Consider the following 19,927-nt stretch of genomic DNA (forward strand, 5'->3'; position numbering starts at 1 on the left):
GAGGGAGAAAGAGAAATTAAAAAAAAGAGGAAAAGGGAGAATGAGACAGTATAAACAAAATCAGTCAAGATTCAATTATTGGTTGTGTAACCAGATTTTAACACTTCAATGATCAGTGAATTTGCCACCTCGGTAGTTTGTAACTTGAGGATGCTCTGAGTTTCCCCTGTAGAGAAGATGCTGTAAGATTTCACTGGATTGTCAAGGTAGAGAGTCAGTGTGTGCAGTGGAGAGTGCAGTATTTTTTTTTTTAAATGGAGAAAAATGAAGCACTGCTCGGTGAGTGTGTAATACTATGTCCCCAAATATTTGTGGTGGGATGTTGAGTGACACTTTTGTTCGATGCGCTGGATTCCACAGCACAACACGCTGTACACAAACCTCAGTTTCGGCACACATCTGAATTTTCTTGCTGCAGATTGGACAGTTTCTCTGTGTTACCTGCCAATCCTTTTAGCAATTCAGCGCAAGCTCCACCAGATTAGGTTTTCAACTTCCAGTGCTCGTCCATCTGAGCAGCTGGATATTGTGTATGCCGAGGTTAACCGCTCTTCCTCTGGGGCACTTTAGAAGTTCCTGCAACTGTCAGTCACTTGCAGGGTTCTGAAATATCAGCCTCTCAAGAGCTCAAATGTCCCTTCCAAGCGTCGATTTTTCAGAATTACTGGCTGACTCTAGGACGCCATTATAGTCTGAACTCTCCACAGTAGATAGTGTGGATAGAGCTGAAACAGCACGCTTCTTTCTTTGGCTCCGTTTGCCCACAGATGATAACTCACTGTGCGCAAAAAGTACTTCCTTTCTTTGCAAAGCTTCAACACTTCCACATTTGAATTGGAAGATTTTACAAAACAAAAAATACACTATTGTTTACACAGTGTCATTTATCCTGTAAATAGTCTTTCTCTAGCATGTGAGCCTCATTCCTCATTACGATTGCATGCGCAGCCTCCAGACAAGAGGCTGAGTGGATGCTGTGCATGCATCCATACAAACAGAGATCTGGATGCAGTAATGCTAAAATTGAAGCCTTGTGTAATTGGCTAGAATAGGCACAATGGGATGAATGTACTGTATGTGTATCTGGGTGATGGCCTTAGGGAGGATGCAAAGGGTCTGTTGTTTCCATTTCACCTGTCTTTTCCCTCTGCCTTTTTTTTCTTTTTCTTTTTTACATGTGAGAGATCACACGCACCCACATGCAAACACCTCAGATGGCCTAACATAAACATACAAGCATTTATACACTGAACATAACTAATACTGCACGATTATATATGTTTTTCCTAACAAATGTATGATTTACCTCATGGAGACTTGATCTTTGCCTCCAAAATAAAGGAAAATCCTCGGTGATGTATGCGTGTGAACACACACACGCACACACACACATACACACACACACTTTTTGGCTTTTAATAGTACAGGTCAGAGATATATTGTTGGGGACAATATTAGCTAAAATTAGGCAAACCATTATTAGCTATTTGATAACAGTCAATAAGTGAACATTTTAAAACTAAAGAAGAGGCAGAAGAAACCATCTGTCAACCATGTTATGAGTGTTGGCACTCTGCAACTTCCCTATTAGTTGTTGTGCTTGTGGTGTGTTTGGACAACCAGCTGATCCGAGCAGAGTCTGGCGCAAAGAGTAATCTGTGACTTTGACATTAAATCAATACAGTTTTTTAGCTCGTCTTAGTAAGCATTCATAAATAAATAGACATATCAATATATTAGATTTTTAAATCACATATACTGGTACCAATATCAGTCTTCAAAACTGATCGGGTTCCAGATCATGCTGGTCTTCTTTGAAATTAATATGGCAATCAAAAGAAAGGAAACCTGATATGTCAGAAGTTAAGGTTTAAATTTGTTTTCCTTTTACTGATTTCAAATTTTCCAAACCTTTGAAGTTTCTTTTGTTTCTTTTCTCAATTCCTCTCCAAATTTGAAATAGATGGACGCTCAGAATAAAGACGGAGTTTTTTGTTTATTTTTTGAATAAAAACTGCTATAGAAGATGCATCAGTGAGCATTGAAAGATGGGATGAAAATAATTGGTGAGCTTAGCAAGAGATAACACTTCTTCATCTTTAGAAGAATCTTTTACAAACAAGCAAGTCAGGCGTGAAAAGGGGGGAATGAAAGTGAAGCAAAAAAAAGGAGGAGGAAGAGGAGAGAAATATTTTCCCCTTTGGCTGATTTGGCTATAAATATGTGACTCATAATGATTTGCAAATTAGGGCAACTGTTTTTCCCCCCTACCACTGTACCCCATCTATCTCCCTCTGTTTTTTTCTTAGCTTTCTGTTTCTTTCTCTGATCTCTCTTACTCTAGATCTCTATTCCTCAATCTCTCCCACTGTATTCCCACATGTAAAGTGTGCGCCTGTGTGCATGTAGATGTGTGAATGTTCGTTAATTTGACTGCAGTCGGTAGGGGTGTGATGGGAAGAGAAAAAGCTCCCTAAACAAATCACACTCTTATCTGTTATCTGGCCCAGCCAATCACATGCAGATCTTATCAGTGACATCAACAAAATGCTCTGAGAGAGAGAGAGAGAGAGGTGAACGGAGGAGATGTACCAACAGAGGCGTGAGGAGAGCGAGAGGAGGGACACGAAAAAGCACCGAAGAAGAAGAAAAAGCAAAGCGAAGATAAAAGAGAGAGACAATGGAAGGAGGATCAGAGAGAGGAGCAACGAGAAAGAGGGTTTTGCAAGACTAAAATAGACCAAGTCAAATGAGAAAACTAACAAACCGTATCGAGCACTACCAGAACTGTGTGCAAGTGTGTGTTAGTGTGGTTCAGTGCTGCCATTATTAGGTGATGTAAAGAGCTAATGCGCTGTCAAATAAAAGCAGCACTTCCTTCATTATTCATGGTGTCTAAGGTCAAGGGCCTGACAATTATGTTTGTGTCTTTTCACGTTTGTGTGTGTGAATTAATGCATGATATATGATGCGTGCATGTGTGTGTGTGTCTTGCCAAATTCTTGGCCACAACTCAGTCTCTCTTTAAAGAGGATTTGAAACTTTGAGAGCTACAAAGTGGGTCAGCAACTTTGTCTCCTCTCCTCTCCTCTCATCTAATCTCCTCCCCCTCTCCTCTCTTCTCCTCCCCTCCCCCCTCGTCTCCTCTACCTTCCACTCTTCTCTCCCACTGCAACTTCACATAAAACGAACATGACTTTCAGGGGTAAATTCAGGAGCATCTGCGTCGGTCAGAGTCCTGTTTGAAACACCGCACCAACCAGAAGAAAAGAAAAATCGAGAGAAATACCGAGTCCTTGTGTTTTTTGGGGGTGTGTGTGTGTGTTTGGGGAGTGGTTACGGGAAGAGTTCGATGTCTGCTGCCTTTGAAAACGCGTGTTGCTCAAACCTTGCTGTACAAACGTGTTTGTGACCCAGTTGAGTCTCTCCCCCTCTGCTGTGCGAGCACTGATCCACAGATGCTCCCCTCCACTCACGACTCGAGTCGGATAGCATTACTGTCCTCAGTCCTCATACTAGAGATCACAGCGAGGCCGCGTGAGGACGACCCTGATGTTCTTCAAGATGTTCAGCCCCTAACCAGCATCACAGATGACTCATTTTTGTTTTCTATCACACGCTGCTTTTAACTAGCACACACGGTCTTTGGCACTTCCCGTATGTTCTCTACAAATAAGTGAATGCTTCATATGTTTTAGTTTCATTATTTCTAGATCTGGAGAAAACTATGTGGAAACAGATCTATAATATCTTTTTTTATTTTAGTTTGATACCACATCAATGTGTCAATCAACGTGGTATAAATTGCTCACACAAATTTTGCAACATCTTTTGCAACAGCTATATGTACTGAAAGTATGTAAAGTTAGAGATATGAAACCATATGCACAAACTAAAACCTAACAAAAGCCTCTGAAAGATGAGACCAGAGATGTCAAATTAATTTTACACTGAGAGCCACATGCAGCCCACTTTGATTTTAAATTGCCCCTATTGAGAGAAACTTCTCTTTCTGTCAGTGTAAAGATGTTTAACCCCACATTTAATCCCTGAGGGGTCACAATATAAGACAAAGAAGTGCAATTTCATCAGTGCAGCTCAGTTTTTCTACATGATAAATGTGTAAAATTACAGAAAAAGTTCTGGTAGCTCACTGCCTAGACTTCTCCGTATCTGTTGCTTAACTTCTTTGGTGTAGTATGAATGGGTTTGGGTAAGGTCTGATCATTATGAAAAGCTGTAAAACTGTATAAAAAAAAATACTGTTAAAAGTCCAATTCCTATTCTGGCCCCCAGGCTTTATGTTTGACACCCCTAGATTGGGTTGACCAAGAAAAAAAAAAGATCATCACAATGCAACCTTAGCTCCTTAGATGCTTCACAACCTCCAAATATTTGGTTTGCTTTTATATGAGACAATTTTGAGGCAGTGGATCCTCAATTTTGAGAACATTAAAGCAAATATTTGGTGTTTTTTGCCCAAAATTCCAATCTGAACTTTTGTTGATGTTTCCATGTTGATTAAAGATGTATAAATGACTAACTGACTAATTGTTGCAAAACTAATGATTATCAGAAAGACAAACATAATTAATTAGCCAGACATTTTCACACCATTGTAAGTTTAACTTTGTACAAAAGTGAAAACTGTTTAACGCTGTAATATTTATCTCTTCTGCTTATTGAAAAAACTGAAGTTAAAAGAAAATCACAAAATTGATATACTCTGTGCCTTTTCAGCTGACCCCTCCACTCCAATCTTTCACACTCCACTTTTTTTGTCCAGTTTCATTTCTCTTGTGCCCAGAAATGTAAGTGACCCATCTGTGATGGTAAAAGGTACATTAGGCATTAGGGAGTTCCCCTCTAGCCCTGTTCATGTGTATGTCTGTGTGTTTGTGTGAAACTCTGTGCATGTTGTTAACAGATATCGCCTGATGGAGTCCTCCCAGGAGTGCTGTCCGTCTGCTTGGCCAATGAAATGAAGCCAATTACGCTGCAGGCCTCGCTGGCAGCCAATCAAACAGAAATAGGACAGCTTAGTGATGACAATAGGGTTTGGGGCATAGCGCTTATATAGTACTTTGCTAACATAAAAGGAAGTGTCTGAATGAAAATGCATGTATTTATTTGAGATAACGTACCCTACAGTCTCTCTCTATTCTCTTTCCTACTTCTTTGATGGTGGACGCATTGTACTCATATATGGCTCTATGTTATTATTGTTGGATTTAAAGCTTATCAATTTGCCCCTGTCTGAAACAGGGTTTTGGCTACTGTTTGTCACGGCCAGCGGGGGCAGACCGTGTGGAGAGTGTGTTTGGTGGACCCAGGCGCGAACACAGGCGAGGAGACGGGATTGAACTTAAACTGAAAGCGAGCCTTTATTTGGGCTGATGCAGAGGGGAGTGGACAAAACATAACAGGGACAGAGACTGCAACTAACCAAAAACCTAAACTGGAAAAACACTAACCTGACTGAAAGGAATAACTATGATCACTGTGAACAGAATGCTGTGCAGATGCATGGAAACTATGAACCAAATGGCGTGACAAAACAGACATGAACATGACCTGCACCGAACCTCATCGTGCGGCTGCATGAAAAACAACATAAACCAAATGGCAAACATGAACTGCACAGAGTCCTGAAAAACACTTAACTTGACCAGAGGGGAGGTACACAGACAACACGACGACGAACAAAGGAAGACTGAGGACTTAAATACACACATGAGGTGATCAGGGGAAGTGGAGACACATGAGAACACAGTTGACTAGAATGAAACATAATGACAATACAGGGGAGAGTAACACTAACTACAATGAACAAAGAACACCAGACTCTTCCAAAATAAAACAGGAAACACAGAGACATAGACATGGAGATAAAACATGACATGAACTTAACATAACTGCATAGACATGAAACGTAGACGCAGGAAGGAACCAGGGAGACTGAGTACAGGGGGAGATGACAGAAACAACTAAGAAATAAGGACTAAACAGCAACCTAGAAATTAACTAGATCGAAAATGAATGCAAAAATACATAAAACTCAAACACTGGGTCACACAACCCAGTACCGTGACACTGTTGCTTTAAGACCTTCCTTCCTTTAAGCCAAGATCTGTCTATTTTCTCCCAAACAGAAGCACTGCCTCCTTCACTTGTCATTGTGGAGCTTCTAAAAACAAACCATAAACCTATCATTTCTCATTCTTAATTGGAAATGGCATATTCTGAAATCCAGTCCACACAGTATAAGAACAAACACCACACATGCTGGAGCACAAGGTTTATTTGGTAAACTGCCTGCTTATTGTGGGACGTACATGTAATCAGGGATTTAGCCTTACTAATACAAGCTGTGTGAAACACGCCTTGTTAACAAAGCTACAGGAAGTGAAGGAAAGGCTTTTGGTGTTCTGAAACCAGGTATGAAGAGCATGAGGTAGATCTATGTAACTTTTGGACACCACATGCTTATTGACTTACAGTAGGTCTTGTCAATCACAATTGGAACATACTCAGGACAGTTGTCCTTTGTGACTACAATAACTGCCATCATTTACAAAATAGACTGCATGTCTTAGTTAATGTGGCCTAAAAAGTGTGAATGAGCCCATAAATTTATCAGGAAGGCTTTTACTTAGATCTGTCTTTATTCAAAACGGGCCAGTGTCTGACAGTGTTTAATATAAGTAGAAGTCTTTTTGCAGCCAGCTATGTCGCATAAAAAATACATTAAAAAGTGCACATTTAAGGCACTTCTATGGAAGCCCATTTCCGCCACAAAAAAACGATATCCATAACTCGAAATTTCGAGTTCTATTTCTTGAAATTTTGATGTATTAACTAGAAATTTTGAGAAAAGTAACTCAAAATTTTGAGTTAGCACTGCCAATCAGTAATCTACGTGAATGACATCATTTCCTTGTTACCAGGAAGCTGAAGTCCTCAGCTACAAATGCTACTGCTAAGCTACAGTTGTGAATGCACACATTGCTGAGTATTTTCAGCGTGGCTTCACAAATGATGAAATCCTTGTGTTATTAGCTGAATCATGGCATTACTATCGGCAAACGCACTCTCGAAAGGGCCAATTTGTTGCTATACATTGGTAGCTTGTGATACGGTTTTGAGTGAGGTTTTGAGTGAGCATTCCTCTGTGCCAAATCCCTCCGGGTAACAAGAAAATCAAGTCATTCACGTAGATTACAGACTGGCAATGCTAAGAGTTACTTTTCTCAAAATTTTGAGTTAATAAGTCAAAATTCCGAGTTGTTTTTGTCAAAATTTTGAGTTAATAAGAATAAGTGTGTGTGCGTGCGTGTGTGTGTGTGTGTTAAGAATATAACTCAAAATATTGTGAAAGATAACTCGAAATTTCAAGTTATAGATATTTTGTGGCGGAAATGGGCTTCCATACACTCCCATGTTGGCCATGTTAAAAAAAATAATAATGTTGAAGATTTTACGACTGCCAAGTTTTCTGGACTGTTTCCCCTGTTTGTAAAATGGCTTGCAACAGTAGATAGAATGATAAAGAACATCTTAGCTACGTTGCCCGTTTTCTTCACCAAAACTAGATAAAAATCCATTTGGTGTTATTTGTGGGACAGGAAGCTGCATTTACTGTGTCTTGTGCTGCTCAGAGTAGCGTTGGGCCCTACCTGAGATCATATTGATGGAAACCATATTAAGGTGCTCTTCTCTCTGTGACATCAAACATAGCCACGAGCTCATTATTCAAAACTTCGGTCACATGCACGATATGGATCCATATGTATATGTGAGAGAAAATAAGAAAAAACATATTTCTACTTTAAAGACAAATGTGTGGGTGGAAGAGGAGTTGAACAGTGCTCCTGTGAAAGATGCACAGAGAAACATTTCCTTCATTGCAAACCATGTTTTTCCTTGCTGGTCAATGTCAGGATGTGATTAAGGACGATGATCAACATTTCTGAAAAAGCTCTTTTTTTGTATTGGGATGAGGGGAGAATTTTAACTTTAATGGCTGTCATAACAAATTATCATCTCTATTTCTCTTGGTATATGGTCTAGAAAACTTGTTGATTACTATATTTTAGATCTGATAGTAGCTGTTCCTGCTGCTTCCTTTCATTAGATCAAACACCGCTGTGTCATTAGAACACATACAAGTGACTGATGTAGATATTTCATCTCACTCGGAAGAAATAACAGAAAAAAACATTCAATGCCTAACTGTCACTGTACCACTTTCAACACTGTATATAGAACTATGTCTATATATGTCTCCCTGCTTCATCCCATTATCTTTCTTACTTCATCATCAGCTTTTAATCTTTCTGCTTGTTTTCTCTTTTTTCCCCTCTTGCTCTCTGCCATTGTTGCTGCCTTCCCCTCATCTGTCTTTCTGCCACTCATTCCATCCATTCCTCCTGCCCTCCCTGCTCTGTGTCATCCTCTTCAAAGTAGGTCTCTTGGTGTCAGTAGCTGTCGGTGGCAGCGGTGATGAATCACTGATACTGCCAGCATAGTTAGCAGTGACCATGGCAGCTGACTGATGCATCTCTGTGGGGGAAACTATCAGCACATTATGCGGTATTGATTTGCCTCCATATAGTTGTATGTCAGAGTAGGAGGAGGTTATGTGATGGGGGATGAGGCATGCTCTTTTTCACTATCTTATGTTTTAGCATATAGGTTTTGTGATTAAAGTGTGAGAAAATCTTTTATAAATGATGATGATGATGATGATGATGATGATGGGGATTTTGTGTAGATCAATTTTTCACACATTACTTTTCTTTTAAGCACCATTTATACCTGTGTCGCTGTTGTAGCTACACACTGTGTCTCTAGTGTATAGTTACAATATCTAGCAAGATGCACATCAGATTACAGCAGATACTTTCAGAATGTGTGTGTTTTTTTCTAACAACACAAATAACAATCCCATATAAATAGTCATTTAATTATTTAATTATTAGCAAGTACCCAATAGTCTCATTAGCCATCTTTTAAGTTATTTGGATAGTGGCTAGTGGCTAAGGCTAATGATGAAACGATAATGTTAATGTTGCTAGGCGGCAAATATTGTCACTACATTATCACTTTAACAGAATAACGCAAATATTTGTGTCTAAAATGTGTTATGATTCTCTTAAAATCCCAGATTTAAGCAGAGAAAATGCTAGCATTAACTAAACAGAAACAGTGGCAGACTGAAAAAACAATTCCATCTGATTAACAATGAAAATCAGATGGAGAAGCACAGAATGACCCCAGCCAGCCTAAAAATATTATTGGCTTTTTTGGTTTTTAGCTTTTTTGCACTACATTAGAGAACCTAAAATTATGTTGTCATAAATATTACTTTTTGGACCGTTCTAATCTAATGTGGTATTGAAAGTAGTAATGAGTTTGAAATTCAAGTATCCTGAAAACAATAGTATAGATTAAAGTATGTCCAAAGTACCAAAACTTCAGCAACTAAGCCTTTATAGAACTTAAAAATGTGAATAATTTTTATAACACAGTTGTTATGAATGAACGTTTTTAAATTTCTGCTCTAATTTTGATCATTTCAGCATATGAATCTGTGAGGAGTGACATATTTTTGGAGTCAGTCCCAAGTGGCTGTGCAAGAAATTGCTGTTTGGGGCACATTTTCTTCATTTCTCAGCCCTGGAGGTGGCTGTTTTCATAAAACCCTCAACCAGAAAGCAAAAACATGAGATTTAATCTGTGAGATTTACCACCAAATGTAAGTTACAGTATACAGAATGTGACCAGTTCCATTTGACAGCTGCACGACTATGCTCTTTATGACTTGCCTCACTTGAATGTAAAAAAAATATCTGCACACATTAAAACAAGTGTTGGAAGAGATGCAATTGGATTCAGCTACCAATGAACTGTGGGTAAAAACATCCTAATTCAAATTTTTAGGTATTTGTTTAGACAGTCTGTTAGGCTATCCGTTTTGAGCCGGCTATCCTAATTTGCGCTGGCTGATTTGTCCCTATTTATCCGAGCTTGCATTTCTTCAACTCCAGCTGAAAGATAAAACTTTCTGTTATGTACCTAAAGGTAAATCTGAGGTATCCTAATGCTGTTCCTGAAAACATGCCATTAAACTAAAAATGATTTCACACCAGTTACGTATTCATGCTCCCCCAAGTCATCTCAGCCTTTCTTCTGGGCTGTTTTACGACTCCATAAATGTAGGTCTAGGGTTTTTTGTTCCTGTGTAAATCTGGCCTTTGAGGCCTTTGATTTCCTTGTTTTTCCTGGGTAGTGGGTGTTCTTCCATTCTGTTTGAGCTGAGGTTTATATTATGTTGTTTGTGTCTTTGGAATAAACTCAGCATGATACACAGCCCTCTGGCACAGATACACGCACACACAAACAAGACTTATCTCCTTACCTTGAGTAGACGGTGTGCAAGACGCGCATGCTTGCGTGCACAAACATCGTAATGCGACCACACAATGTGTGCCATTTGTGAATTATGTGTTTGCGTGCAGCTTTCTTGTGCATTATAATTTCCTAATAAACAGCTCTTAAACTTTACAGTTTTATATCTCCCTCTTTTTTATCTTCTTTGCATTGTACCAAACTCTCGTTTTAAACGCTTCCCGGGGGTTAAAAGTCTTTAAGGCGACTGCACACTAAGTGCTTCCACACAGGATTACTTTATTCAGTACTTGGAAAGAAAACATGTTTCAACAAGTAATCCTTACAAAGAGGTTTCTTGTCAAAATATTACTTATGTATTCAATAAGGGCGTGCAGCGACTTCCTAATTCAAAATTCCTATTTTATTGTGATTAGCACCACAGCTCATGTGGTGGGAATTTTTTGGTGTTATGTTTGTTTTCATTTAAAAGAACGAGGTAAAATGTAAGCCAAGAAACTAAGGATTTATTTAAAAAACGAAAAAGATAACTGAAGGGTGCAAAACTAGGAAGGAGAAGAAGAAAACGAAAACCTAAAATAGTAAGAAAATAATGGGGGGAGGTGGAGGGAAAGACGGAAATTAGGCAACTAGGTACACAGCAAAAATACCGGGACTAATTATGATGGTTATGGCTGCTGATTTTGGCAATTTTCGATAGTGATGGTAATTTTCATAATGATCTCCACATTTTCTGTCTGTGTGGCAGGTGTGAAAATGCACAGTATGTCAAAGCAGAGTGAGAGCAGAGATAATAGTGCCGAGATAAATAACAAGCCGGGCTGTGGTGGGGGAAGATGCCACTGTAATCAGATTACTACATTTTTGCGTGATTCCTCTCCCCACTTGCAAACATCTGTCACATCAGACTTTTTCTTTTATGCCTTATTTTAAGGACACTCAGCAAGGTCCAAAAAAACCTTTACAGAAATAACAAGGCTTTTCTTTTTCAGTGACATCTTATGCGGCTGTTCATTTTTAATAAGAGGATTTTTAAGGTAAAATGTTAAATTACCCTCCAAGAATTGAGGATGGCTGTTTCTGCTTAGGTGTAAGATTTGGTTCCCAGAGGAGGGTAGCAGCATATTGGCTTTATTAGAAGAGATAGGGAGTGAGTGGGAGAGGGCAAGATGGATAGAGGGAGGTGAGAACAGACAGGGCCTCTGGATGGAGCGCTAACGAAAAAGAAAGGAAGACATAGAGAGGAAGATATTGGACTTATTAGAGAAGAGAGTGAGTGGGAGAAGAGGGCAAGCACAGGGAGACAAATGGAAAGAGAAAGAGGAAGGGAGAGAGAGGATGGGGAGAGAGAGGATGGGAGGGATGATGTTATTTTGTCAGTGTTTCCCCGTGGGGACTCGATTGCTTGTTAAAAAGTCCTGACAGAGGAACCACAGCAATAATACACACGTACACAAACATACACGCGTGCACACGGGCAGTGTTCCTGTGTGCTAAACTTCCAGTAGGTCTCTGTTTCCCCTCTGTGTGCATGTCTGTGTGTGTGTGTGTTATCTGCTAAACCGGACTGCATTCAAGCCAAAAATATTCCTCTGTGACGTCAAATACAGCCTCGCTCTCTGTCTGTGTGTGTAGCCGCTATTGCAGTTGAAGGCTACTGTTTCCCTACAATTATTATCCAACACAAACAAAGGATGTATGCCTCCCCCCACTCGTTCACACCACACCACATCAACAGCCTTTAAAAGCGTACTTTCTTATTCAGAGTGCCTCTCAGAGATCTGCTTATTGTTTTAAAATACTGTGATCGTGTAAATCCCAAAGAAACGTTTGCATATTTGTTAGCCAGTTTCGGTAGAACAATGTGCCGTGAGTAGAAAGACATTTCTAAAGTTCAATGTTCAATTTGAGACTATAAGGAAACCCTGAAGAGCCTTACTTTGTAGAATCTCATATAGGTTTATGTGCAGCTTTGATTCAGTCTTGTTACTACTACAGAACTTTTTTAAAATATCATCTGTAATGGACGTACATTCAGCAGCCACTTTGTTAGTTACACATTGCTAGTAACAGGTTGAACCCCTTTTGCCTTCAGAACTTATTTAATTCTTTTTGGCACAGATTCAACAAAGTGGTGGAAATATTTCTCAGAGATTTTGGTTTATATTGACATGACATAAACAGATCCCAAGAGTGATCTGTTGGAGAGATCTGGTGACTGGAGAGGACATTTGAGAGGACTTCAAACTGTTCAAGAAATCATTTCCAAGTGAGCTGAGCTTTTTTGACATGGAGGATTACCCAGCTGAAACCAGCGATTACAACTGGGTACAATTGTCCAATTTTTGTGAACTCATGTGCATTAAACCCTCAGTTTTCTGTTTCAAATGACAGGAGTTGCACCTGGTCTCTTTCAAGGTTCGACTTGTTGTGCATTCAGCGACATTTTTCTCCATGCCTTGGTTGCAATAAGTGGTCATTTGATTTACTGTTGCTTTCTTACAAACGTGAAGCAGTCTAGCCATTCTTCTCTGACATCAACAAAGCATTTTCACCCAGAGACTTGCTGCTCAATGGATATTTTTCTTTTTCAGACCGTTCTCTGTAAACCCTAGAGATGGATGTGTGTAAAAATCCCAGCAGATCAAACCAGGCCATCTGGCACCAACAACCACACGAGGTTCACGGTCACTTAAATCACCTTTCATCCCCATTTAGATGCTCAATTTGAACTTTATTACTTTGTTTTATCAGTGTCTACCTACATGCTTTGAGTTGCTGTCATTCTCTGATTAGATTTGAATTAACAAGCAGTTGAACAAGTGTAACTAACAAAGTGATTAGTGGGTGTAAGTTTAACCTTTGGCAATGCCTTAATATCATTAGCTTTCAGATGATGACACAAATGGGCATATGATTATGATATGGTTCCCATATGTCTACGTGACATTGTTTTGGCTTGATCATGCTATCCACATGTTGTTAAAGGGCATCATAATCTACATAATACATGAGGCTTTTTTAAACCACACAGAGGCTTTAGTTGGAGCTAAAACATAATTATCCATTTATGAGGTTTCGTCACAAAGGAATGAAGTGTCAGCTTGTATAATGCACCAGTCTGTGAATATTTGACTGTTACAAATATAACCAATGTCTATATGGAAAGGCAGCATAACATTTTGCCCACATTTGTTAGGATTAAGCCATGTTTAACCCCGCTGCCTTCCTCTCACATCTTCTCCTATATACATATATTAGCAATGGCAACATTGTTCACAGTTCATCAAAGGCACAACAGTAGCAACCATTCAAATGGTTAGCTCTCTATTCTTTACTGAAAAAACAATACAGTGTTTGTTATGCTAATTTTTTTTCCTATTAGAAGACAAAAACAGTTTACATAAGCCAGTAAAAATATAGTTTTTGAAGCAGTGCAACAGAAAATGAAGAGCTTGGCGGTTTTTTTGTCTGATATGCTCATTTTGCCAGTGACTCAAAGACGTTGGGCGTGGGATTTAATGAAAAGTTACCTTAGCAACTTGAAAAGAAATATTTGATTTTATATTGCTGAAAAAATAAATTCATTTTTTTATAAAGTTTAAAAAAAAAAGTAAATAGTGATACCAGATAATTGGGGTAGGGAGTCGACAAAGAAGACAATTTAAAAACCATTAGCAGGTGGACAGACGAACATTGATGATCTTGTTAAGGAAAAGCATCTGTAATTGGGTGAGATGTATTAAGCAGGTACTACAGTCTCCTAAATGGCTTAAATTCTATAACATTGGACTCCATATTACTTTTAAAGCATACAGTTAGACATTACTATAGCCCTGTGGTGTTATTGCTGTTGTTTACAGACAGGCTGGTAAAAGACTTACATTTATGCAATAATCAGATATACTCTGTTCTTAATAAAGTGATGGTATATACTGTTTGTGAATGTTCAAGCGGTCAGTGGTCAGCGCTGCCTGCTCAGTTTTTCCTCCTTTGTTTTTCGACAGCTATTTTTGTGCCTGTTTATATTTAGCAAGTGGCCACTGAGGAATTTTTGTCATATCAGTGTGTTTCTCCTCCCATGAACCCAGCAGATAGCTGGCTATCTATGGTTAATATGTGATATAAAGATAGGTATGACACCCCCTTTATGATAAATGCAGATTTTGGTGTGCTTGTTTTCTACGTTATCAGGCCTTTTGTCTAGGTGAGCCTCACAATCTCAACTCACAATACACACTTATCTCTGTGTGTGCATTTCTGAGCGTTATATGTATCTGTATGTGTGTATGTGTGTATGTCATAAGACTAGACAGTGCAAGATGCTATCAGCAGTAGAGGATATGAGGACTACTATTTATAACTCCCCTCTCAGTCTCAATAGACACACTGTCCTGCCCCGTGGGGTAGGTGCATGTTTGTTGTGTGCATCGCTGTTGTCGTGTTTGAGTGCATGCAACAGAGTGCAAAATTTAAGAGTGGATGGAGACCGGGAATGTGGCAGACAGGGGCGAAAGGGAACGAGCTGTGAGTGACAGCCTGTGTGTTAATTTGCGTGCACGCACGGGTGTTTTTGTGTGTGCGGACACCACTAGCTCAAGGTTTGAGTGGAAAGCAAAGACATGTCACACTTGACAAGGGTGAAATGAGAGGAAATGATTGGCTGTTTTCTGATGTCACGGATTGTGAGCTGTCCTAATTAGAAACAGTCATACACTGCTTATTCACTTCAACAGCCTCCTCTCCACTGCTCTGCCCATTCCCTCTGTAGTGTATTCTTCTCTCTGCCCTCTAGCTTTCCTTTCTGTTTGTGTCTGACTGATTTCATGTATGTGGGAGTTTTTCTGCCTGCAGTCTCCAGTGGTGCTTTAAACATAAACTTTCTTTTTCTTTAAGATCTCTTTTATTAAAATACCAATTTTTAAGACTACCAAAGTCTGGTTCGCAATGTTCTCATTGCACTTGTTTCTGTTTATGCTCGTAAAATGATATTAAGCCCAGCCTAAACCCAATCAGTTCCTATGTGCAGTTGGCTTCTGCTGGGATTGTAAAATATCATTTCCCTGAATCTGCTATTATGAGATTCAGGGAAATTAAAGAGACACGATTTGGCTTGCATGAATGAATACAGGCACAAGCCTCACTTGACACCAGCAAGGAGTAATTATTTTAGGGAAAAGGGAGATTTTTGGGTACTTTCCTCTCCTGGGAAGCCTTAAAGCTTGAATTCCTTCAGGTGGGCAGAAACAAGCAAAAAAAAAAAGCACACTCTTAAAGTGCAGACACGCATGTATACACAACATATCAGTGGATCAGAGGTCTTGGGAGATTATTCATAACCAGTGTTAGCTTTTGCCAAATTAATTTTGCATAAATGTTGCCTTTGGCATCATTATACTTTTCCTGTCTAGAAAAAAAATGCATTTTGAAATTTGATGTTTTTCCAAGGAGTTAAATTGCTCCTTTATGGGTGAGAAAGTTCCTGGAAATCTATTATGCTGAAAAATGCATTGTCCTCAACAAAAGTTACTGTGGAACAAAAAGTATGAGAGCAGCATGATTACCATTAGCAGTGTATGGCACAGTAGCTCAAAAACACACTGCCGGCAAATATGTTGACAGATGGTTTCCACTACTTGTATGTCTAAGCCAAAACAAGTCAAAAAAGCAAAAACACTGTTCCATATCTAATTTATCCATATTCACCAACACATAACTACCAGTACCAGGCCTTTGTATGTTTACATCCTTTTGTATATTGCAGGAAAAGCGTGGGAGCATCGGCTGCTGCCATGATGAAGACAGGGAGTGACAAGTCTTATAGCATGATCTCCCTCCTGTCCCACCATGCTCAAGCATCGCTTCAGTTTCTACCCCATTAGAACATACAATAGAGCGCCGAGCTGCACAGAGAGCCTCTGAAGAACACTCAAATCTGGGTATAGTGAGCCAGCCTCACATACAGATACAATACCATTAAAAAGCACTCAAGCGTCTCGATATAGGGAGAAGAGTCTCACTGGTTTTCTCATTCTCCAACACTGACCCAAATAATGCAAACAGTGAATTCCCGCATTATTCGGAGGCTATCAAGACAGTTGAAAAGAAAACGATAGATCGTGCAGAGGCGATGAAATTACATGCAGTGCTCGATATGGTTACAAAAGCCATCCAGTGCTTTCTGCTGGTGTCTCTTTTTATTCTCACAATGCGTTTTCAATATATTGTACAAAACCTACCCTGTAGAGAAATGCAACTTTACCTGCAGGAAACGGGTGATACGCCAATACCCTGTAACCTAATAGAAGAGAGGCTTATAGGAATAGAAAGTACTTGATATGTTTAATTGATGCAGCTGACTAGTTCCATACATTTAGTTATTAAAATCTCACATAATCAATCCGTGTTCCTGTAAGGGGGAAAAAAACGTGAGTACTAATTACATCTAAACCTGCCGCAGCTTATCAGTCATTGTAGTTAAAGTGTCTGACTAGTTGACCCTTTTAAATATTATTAAATGAAGCCAAATGTAGTATACTTATTCTTGGGAAAGTGTGATCAGAGCCTAGAGGTGGATGCTATTTGTTAAAAAAAAAAATTAAAATGGTGAATATATCAATATGAATATGGCTGTGTAGTGTATATCTGAGCCAGAAAAGTGTACAGTAGTGTGTGAGTACTTTAAACAGCTGTGTATTTTCACTCATTGTAGCAAAACACAAAGTGAGTCGAGATCAGGTTGAACAAAGTGTAGATCTGACTGTGATGCATTTCTAGTAACGGCACAAAATGAAATTTGGACCTTTACATTACCCTTTCATACATGTCATGGCTGAAATACAGAATAAGATAAGTGGTGCAGTGCCACAGTAATCAGTGTCCCAACCTGAGAATATAGAGAAATTTTATGGTAAGCTAGTGAGTAGCATAACCATCTAAGTGAGTTTTACGGTGGCCCTGAGGGTTCAAACTCACTCCAAATTAAGGGGAAAAAAACCCCAAAACGTACAAAACGCAACAGAAGTATTTTTGGGGGACAACAACATGTTGGAAGAGTTGCTAAAGTGACAAGCTAACAGCAAGTGGCTAATAGCAAACATATGTTTACAGTGTTAAAACACATATTACCTGCATTTTTTCTCCCTAACAACACAGATGAATCCTCTGCTTCTATTAAGCCTGTCTCAGTGCAGTACTTATATTAATAGTTTGGTTTTCTGTCACTTCCACATCTTGTCCGTCACAATATTGTCTCCCCCGAAAACACGTTTTTTCAGATTTTTTTTCTACTTCCTTTGTGTTTTAATTAACTTTCTTTTTCATGTGCTTTTGCAGCATTTTTCTTTTGCTGGTGTTTTCTTATGTTGCGGTTCAGTTTGACTTCTCAGGGCCACCGTAAGTTTTCCATTCACAATGCATTTGGGAGTAATGAAATGAAATAACAGTACAGCGTCTGAAGAAGTTACTCAACAGCTTCTGCTTGAGTATGGTAGAACCCGATTGAGAAGCCATCATCACTACCGAAGGCCACCATAAACCCAGTAATAATAACAATAATGGCAGTTTGTTTAGTTAAAATGATAATTACATGTTGTAATGATAGTCACCTCTTTGGGCACAGCAAATTGCCCATCCGTATTTTTATATAGTTTTTTATGGGTGAAGGGTTTGGAATGATTTTTGACCTTTTTTAGGTCTCTCTAAAGGTCTCTTCAAAACTGATTAGACTTGACTGTTGCAGCATATGGGATTGAGGCTAATGTTCGGCCCTATTACAATATGCAATGACTCAGAGCATTATGGTTGCTGTTTCACTTTTTTTTTTTTCAACTTTAGCCACACTGTGGATAAATTACGGTAGAAGCAGGCCGCGGGCAGTGTGTACTAGCAAAGTGTGCCTTTATGTGTCAGTTTGTGTAACCGTGTGCAGCGCATTTATTAATTTTGAGGTGTGAGCCCAGTGTTTTGTTCTGTTTCTTGGCCTTTATGGTTTTTGGGTTGTTTTTTTTCCCCAAGCTGTCAGGTTGCAGCTTTACAAACACACACACACAGAGGAGACCTCCACACAACCCTGCCTCAATCATAATAAGAGAACCAAGTGACACAGAACAAGTGGTGTCAAGATAAGGTATGTGTGAACTCTCTGACATTTCAAGGTAACAGAAAAGCACGAAGATCGTGCAATACTCAGTCAAAGACAAGGTAACACATTTGCTCGTCCACACTTTTTGCAATGCTACACTCTTTTTAATTCTTCGCTGCTTTCTCTAATTTCACATAATTTAATAGTCCACTATAATGAGTCATTTTAAATACAGCATAAATGAATAGAGGTAATTTGTCCATCTATAATTGTGCTTGTCTGCGCTGTCCAAGCTAATGTCTGAGTTTGGCTGAATTAAATGGCAAATGATTCTCAGTCAGGTTTAATGGAGTGAATATGAGCGACTTGGAGTGAATGCAACCCTTGTTCCTCAGAACCATGCCCACAGAGTTCTGCAGCCTGGTCTGTACCGCACCAATCCAATCTGGTCTTAATTGAATTGTTCTGAGGCCCTCATCCATATATTTCCTCTGCAAGAAACTTATTACTCCCAATCGCTGTATGCATGTTTGAGTGTGTATGTGTGTGGGTGAGCAACTGAGAGAGTCTGTCTACTCATATTGTGCCAAGATTTAAATGCCTTGTTGCTGATTGATGTTTCTGAGATGCATCACCTATTCGAATAGTTGGTGGGCTAATCTGAAAAGTGCAACCGCCCCCCGAAAATAACAAAACAAAAAACCCCAGTACAGATAGTCTAATGAATATTCAGCTAATCTTGTGTCTCTGTGTTTCTCTTTGTTCCTAGGATGTGAAGTCAACGTTCTTCCAGTTTGGTGCCTCTATCCAACAGGAGGCTCTGCTCATGCTGAACATCATGGAGGAGTATGACTGGCACATCTTTTCCATTGTCACATCAAAGTTCCCAGGCTACCAGGAATTCATCAACATCTTGAAAACTACTGTGGACAACAGGTTAGAACAATACTGTGGTGTGTTCTCAGTTCAATTCGATTCAATTTTATTTATACAGTGCCAAATCACATATTGTAAGGTAGACCCTACAATTAATCAACAGAGAAAGCCCCAGCAATCATATGACCCCCTATGAGCAAGCGCTTTGGCGATAGTAGGAAAGAAAAACTCCCTTTTAACAGGAAGAAACCTCCAGCAAACCAGGCTCAGGTTGGGGCAGCCTACACCTATTGCAGTGTAACTAAGGGAGGATTCAGGGTCACGTGATCCAGCCCTATATGCTCTAGCAAAAATGAAAGTTTTAAGCCTGATCTTAAAAGTAAAGAGCGTGTCAATCACAACTGGAAGCTGGTTCCACAGATGAGGGGCCTGTTCTTCGTGCTTGCATTGTTTTTCCCTATATGTTTTTAATCCTTTCACCATGAACTGGGGCTGTTAACTCCACTGCTGCTGCTGGGTATAGGACAGGAAATGCCTCCCACCCTCGGGGTTAGTTAT

General features: G+C 39.4%; 1 protein-coding gene across 1 annotated transcript in view; it reads left to right on the forward strand.

Annotated features, from left to right (window-relative positions):
• grin2aa (glutamate receptor, ionotropic, N-methyl D-aspartate 2A, a) overlaps positions 1–19,927 on the forward strand; it is a 159,442-nt gene that overhangs the window by 86,322 nt on the left and 53,193 nt on the right. Inside the window, exon 3 of the mRNA XM_040005926.1 lies at positions 19,263–19,429. Coding sequence (XP_039861860.1) covers positions 19,263–19,429 — 167 coding nt within the window. The remainder of the gene's footprint in view (positions 1–19,262; positions 19,430–19,927) is intronic.

Source organism: Simochromis diagramma, unplaced genomic scaffold (genome assembly GCF_900408965.1).
Source record: "Simochromis diagramma unplaced genomic scaffold, fSimDia1.1 OVJJ01000510.1, whole genome shotgun sequence".
NCBI classification, from domain to species: Eukaryota; Metazoa; Chordata; class Actinopteri; order Cichliformes; family Cichlidae; genus Simochromis; species Simochromis diagramma.